Source organism: Scyliorhinus torazame, chromosome 17, assembly GCF_047496885.1.
Source record: "Scyliorhinus torazame isolate Kashiwa2021f chromosome 17, sScyTor2.1, whole genome shotgun sequence".
Lineage (NCBI taxonomy): Eukaryota > Metazoa > Chordata > Chondrichthyes > Carcharhiniformes > Scyliorhinidae > Scyliorhinus > Scyliorhinus torazame.
Window position 1 is genome coordinate 117,884,991 of NC_092723.1, and position 6,000 is coordinate 117,890,990.

At 45.9% G+C, this 6,000-nt stretch overlaps 1 protein-coding gene across 2 annotated transcripts in view; it reads left to right on the plus strand.

Moving 5' to 3' along the window:
* The window catches only part of mmd2a (monocyte to macrophage differentiation-associated 2a), a 234,928-nt gene extending 229,334 nt beyond the window's left edge, over positions 1 to 5,594 (plus strand). For both annotated transcript variants that reach the window (XM_072480948.1, XM_072480949.1), the window contains one exon: positions 3,830 to 5,594. In XM_072480948.1, the coding sequence (XP_072337049.1) occupies positions 3,830 to 4,033 (204 nt within the window). In that variant the 3' untranslated portion in view covers positions 4,034 to 5,594. The remainder of the gene's footprint in view (positions 1 to 3,829) is intronic.
* The last annotated feature ends 406 nt before the right edge of the window (positions 5,595 to 6,000 follow it).

The window sequence follows — 6,000 nt, forward strand, 5'->3', positions numbered from 1 at the left end:
ATTGAACCCAGGACCCTGGGCTGCGAAGCAACAGTGCTAACCACTGTGCTACCGTGCCGCCCACCAGCTCAGTCCCAATGAGCTGATAAATCCACGCCGCGAGCCCATCCCAGTCGATATTCTGGATCCTCTTTGCCCAATCCATGACCCTCTCCTTCTGTTGGTAGTTATGAAAATGAATAATCACCGCCTGCGATGGCTCATTCGGCCTTGGCTTCTGCCGGATCTCCCGGTGAGCTCTGTCCATTCCTGGAGGGGAGAACACCTCATCCCCTCCCACCATGTCAGAAAACATCTCCGAAAAGTACTGGGGCGGCTTCGAGCCCTCCAATCCCTCTGGAAGCCCCCCAACCGGAGGTTTGACCACCTTGACCTGTTTTCCAGATCCTCTACCTTCAGTCTCAGGCCTCTGTTGCTATCTGCCACCATCAGCAACTCAGCCTCCAACAAGGCAAGTTGATCCTCATGCTGTGACAGGGCCTCCTCCACCCCTTTCAATGTCTCACCCTGCGCTTTAACCACGTTCGAGGTCTTCACCAACTGCTCCTAAATCGGGCCCAAAGCTTCCTCGACAATGGCCTGCCACTCAAACTGCCGATCCATATGTTTGCAAAACTTCGCCATTGTACAGCCAACGCGTCTAAAGTAATGGGCGAGGGGCCATCTTCTCTCCTTCACCTTCCTTCGTTGGACTACCCTCCTGAGCTTTCTAAGTGTTTGGCTTCTTTGTTTTTTTTAGAAAATATTTTATTGAAGCATTTGTAATTTTCACAATTTAACATGTTGACATTTCTAAAACCGGGCGGATTGACGCACAAAATACCCCCTAAAATAAACAAACGATAAACCACGTTTCCCACGTCTCCCGACCTCTCCCCAATTACTCGTAAACTAAGCTCCCTGTCCTTAGTGTTGGGTGGGGTAACTGGGTTATGGGGATAGGGTGGAGGTGTGGGCTTGGGTAGAGTGCTCTTTCCAAGAGCCGGTGCAGACTCGATGGGCCGAATGGCCTCCTTCTGCACTGTAAATTCTATGATTCTTAAGGAATTTTTGATGAGGTTGGGTCATACTGTTCTGAAAGTAGTCAAAGTTTCACTTGAGTGAAGGTACCCCCCCAACCGTGAACCTCACCACTGTTTATGCTGTGTTTGACAAATACAGTCAGAAAAGTACAGGAGAAAATTTAGCTTCCATTTGACATACGGTATGATAATCAGAATTCTCAATGACCAAAAATATCATTTTTATGTAATGTCTTGACTGGAGAATCAGCCTGTGAATCACAAAACAATACCTGCAGCACCTTTCATCATGTCCCAAAACACTTTACAGCCACTAAAATACTTTTAAAGTCTGGTCACTGTTGTAATGCAGGTAAAGAAGTAGCCAATTGTGCACAGCAAATTCCCATAAACAGCAATGAGACCATGACCAGATAATGTGTTTTAATGGGGTTGGTTAAACCAGGGAGAAATCCAAGGCTCTTCTTCAAATAGTGCAAAGGGATCTTTTGCTTTCACCTTCGAGGCAGGCAGTTTAACTTCTCATCTGGCATCTCTGACCAAATAGCACTCCCTGAGTGCTGCACCAGGATTTTCAGCCAGGGTGCAAGGACGGCAACCATTTTTTTTTCCTGAAGAGACTTTTCAAAAAATAAAGTTGCCTAAAATAAAGGGTGTGATCCAACGGCCGCGCTGCGCCTGTAAAGCAGATCGCCATAGCACAGCATAGCTGTTGAAAGCTGGGAGACCCCGCTCCCGGGATCTACCTGGCTCGCCTCGCAAGACATTGCGATGTGAATCCTGTCCACAATAGGCAAAATATACACTTTTTGCCAAATATGTATATTCGAGTGAGGTAGTTAGCCTCACTCTATTGTGCAGATTCCCGAAGTACCTGAGGCTTTGGGATTTAACCCCTTTGCCTCAGAGACCTCGGGCGAGTGCTGTTCAGCACTGGTCCCCACAAACAGGGACTAGATGGAACGGCACTCGTGGGGCTCTACCAGGCGATCAGAGGCTCCCAGCTGCATACCCTTTGGGCACGGTGGTGTTCTAGCACTGCTGGTGCTACCTGGCACCCTGGCAGTGCCACCTGGGTGCCATTCTGGCACTGCCAAGGTGTCCAGGGGCATTGCCAGCTGGCATGGGCACTGCCAGGGTGCCAGGATGGCACTGCCAAAGTGCCATACTACATTTGTTTGCCCGTGTAACCGGGCTGGGGTTGCCCAGTGTGGGTGTTTTGGGGAGGGGCTAGGGACTCTCCCATAGTGAGTTCAGGATTGGGGGGCGGGGGTTTGAGATTGAGGGGGCCTCGGAGATCATTTTGATCTCTCAAAGCAATGGGGAGTTCTGGTGAATGGAGCACTCCACTGTACAAAACAGGGCTATGTGCGGCCTCGACCGCGCATTCCGCGTGTTGAATAGCCATGTGTTTCTCAGCACTGGGAGCGCTCACTAGGGGACATTGCTCTCCTTTGGGACAATTGTGCCCAAAACATACTGGGAGCCACTAGACAAATTTCAGCATTGCAAAGCCAATACTTGGCAAAATGCCAAGCGCCATTGGTAGAATGCATAGTTTGCGTATGAAAATATTGAATTAATGTATCAATAGAAATAAAAAATCGGAATTAAAATAGACCGAACTTTGATTCTCACTTTTTAAAAAACATTTTGTGTTCATAACTTTGTCAATAAAGTCATCTTCAAAACAAAGTTTAATTTAAGATGTGGAGAATTCGAATAAATCTTTTGGCTATTGAATCTCATGACCGAAAGTGAAACTTTTAATAACACATTCGGAACAATTTATCATCTCAGTTTTATTTGAAACAATAATGGTGACAATCACAAAACTCTCAAATCTGTAAGTATGGTGTATCTTTACCATTCAAACTGGTTTATTCAGAGCACAATGATATTTTTTTCTGAAAATAATCATGTGAAACCGTTAATTGCAGCAAAAATATGCGTCTTTTATCCGCACAATAAAAATACACCTCTCGCTTTTCTTGACTTAATCATTTTTAGGCTTTTTGTCAGGTTAATGCAATCCGACTGGAAAGGTTTAGGGGGCAGTGAGGGGGGATGACATATGATGTTGAAGAGCCACGTGCAACTCTGGAACTGCAGGTTGCAGACCCCTGGTCTGGATTGTGTTTAGCGTGGGAATTAAATCCCCAATCTTCTAACTCAAAAGTAAAAGTGCTCCCATCTGAGTCCTGTTGGTTCCCCAACTATAAAAGAGTAAACATAACAATTACGTTAAACTACTGGAGGAAGGCTCAAATTAAACCAACTGAACACAACTTGTATTTGGCCGAGATGTTCTGGCCTCTCCGTGGCGTGTTTCTTGATGGCGGGAACCAGCCTACCTTTGGCTGGCGGCAGGATCTTCTGGTCCCACCACGGTCAATGGGATTTCCCATTTAATCTACTTCACACCGATGGGGAACCCGCGGAAGGGGTTGCGGTCCCGCAGATCCCGCCAGCGTGGCCAGCCGGAAGATCTCACGTGTTTTTTTTTGCTCCCAAGTCAGCAATTGGCTCAGTTACTGGCAGTGCACCCATCTAATCCAAAGCAGATGGTCTGGTCATTATCATGATGCTACTTGTGGGATCTTGCTGTGCACAAATTGACTGCTGCATTCCCCTATATTGCTGCCACGGTGACAATATGCTAATGACAGGTTTAAGCCATCTAATTATCTTTAAGTTATTCAGGATGTTAATAAGCCGCATACCGTTTAATTACAGCATTGATGAAGTGTTACTTGGCCAAATGTTTTATTGAAATAAATGATTTTTTTCTTGCTCTCTTGACTCAGCCTAACACTGATGGACTGTTTGAATTGCTGGTGGGTGGTTTCTTCTACTGCTTGGGAATGCTTTTCTTCAAGAGCGATGGCCGGATTCCCTTTGCACACGCAATATGGCATCTCTTTGTGGCCATTGGAGCAGGCATCCACTACTATGCCATCTGGAGGTATCTGTACCGCCCAGCCATGCTGGAAATGAGGACTTCCAAGTGATCAGATTGCAATCTGTGAGAAGCAGTGCACAAAGTGATAGAAACAAAATGAACACCACAAACAAAAATGGTTTGAGAACATTACGAGGATCTCTGCAGGCCATGATGTAGAACTGTGAAGATCAAAGCCAGACATTCCAGGATCTTTTGGAGGTCTTTCAGCACTGAATCGCCAACTCAAAGGCCAGTATTAAACACAGACACAAACACAGATATACAGATGGAGATGTGCACACAGATACAAACACATGCACACAGACACAAACATGACACAACACACAAGGACACTCACACGCATGCACCGACACAAACACACAGAGACAAACAGATATACAAACACAGGCATACACACACATACAGATGGATAGACACACACACATGCACAAACAGACACACAATGGCATTCCTCCATGACTGGATTAGCTTTCATAGCTACTCGATAATTTTCCACTAACCATGGAGTTTTATAGTCATATTTCTCTCAAAGAAACTTGAATTCTTATTAGCTGAGCATATTTGCCAGACACAGTGATACCTTAATTGATTATTTTTCTGTGAAAAGTACAAGTAAAGGTTGTGTTTTCAAGGTTGTTCTTTATTCACCTGTGAACCAGGTAATGGACTGGATCTGCCAGAAATTGGCACAGTTATATACCTGTTATGTTGTCTTAACTTGTCAGATTTGGGAATATTTGCCTGTAATTATTGATATAAACTGCAATGATAACACATTTTGCTCAAGGAATAGACAAAGACAGGGTAGAAATTGGACCTCATTGCACTCATTTTCCAGGATAATGCTATGCTCTGTGCCCCTAGGGTTCCTAAAATACATTTGATTCAAAATTGTCCTTGGATGATTTACAGACATCCCAAGCCCTCACCTTGAGGAGGTCTGAGGCCTCTTGAATAACTATTGAGAGGCCTAATGCCTTTTTGAGGAACCCTCCGCAAAATTAGTCAGTGCAGGCATCGGGCTTGCTCCACTCAGGTTTTAATATGATTGCTGCGGCCTAGTCAGTAACCATCACCAAAAAGTATAAGTATTCCTGTTTTTAATTTAGCTTCCTGTGGAGCAGCAGTGCTCCTTACAGCTCCTAGACCATTCCCTAAAGCTTCTGCCTACTCACAATCTCCTGCCTTGTGCGCCCGCTCACTTTCCCTGCTCCTATATGTCTCCACCCTCCATCGCCCCACGCCCTCACTTTCCAGGTGAACTTAAAGTTGGTATCCATGAGAGAAATTGGATTGGGGGTGGGGAGTTGTTGATGGCAGGTGGGGGTATTCACTTCTCCAGAGACAACTCGCTCGTATTTGTAAAATGAGAACTGAGGCCCAATTTCAGGTTGGCTTTAGGGCTCCTAGTTCCAGCACGGCACATCATAGCCGCAGGGAATTATTAGCCCAGCATTTCAGTGGGCCATGGGGCCTTTAACACAAGAGTTTTTTTATGCCTTTCTATATCCTATTTTCTTGCCTCTTGTGAGTGCCAAGTCTTTCTGAGACAGCTTTCCAGTATCTCACTCTATGTGACCACTCTCCATAGCACGACAGCAATTGTCAACAAGTTATTTGGGGGGGTGAGGGGGGGGGACGGGGGGAGGGGGGGGAGGGGGGACGAGGGGAGGGAGGGGGGAGGGGGGGGACGACATTACAATTGAATCCCCCTAGTCTCCACATTTGCAGGAGTCAGTGGACTGCAAACAAGCACAGTGGATTTTTTAAACTTCCCCACTATTCCACCAAGCACACTGAGGCCATTCACCCATCCGTATAGCCATGGATCTAGCCAACTCAGCACATATCAGGGATCGAACCATGGACCTGCCAGTTTATTCAGCTCAGTGTTAGGCAGTGCCTTGACACAACTACTCCACCCGGGGCAGCCCTGCCTACTTTATTTCATGTATAAAAGGCGATAATTTTCTGTAAATGTTATATAGAGCTTTTTATGAATTCTGTTGTATT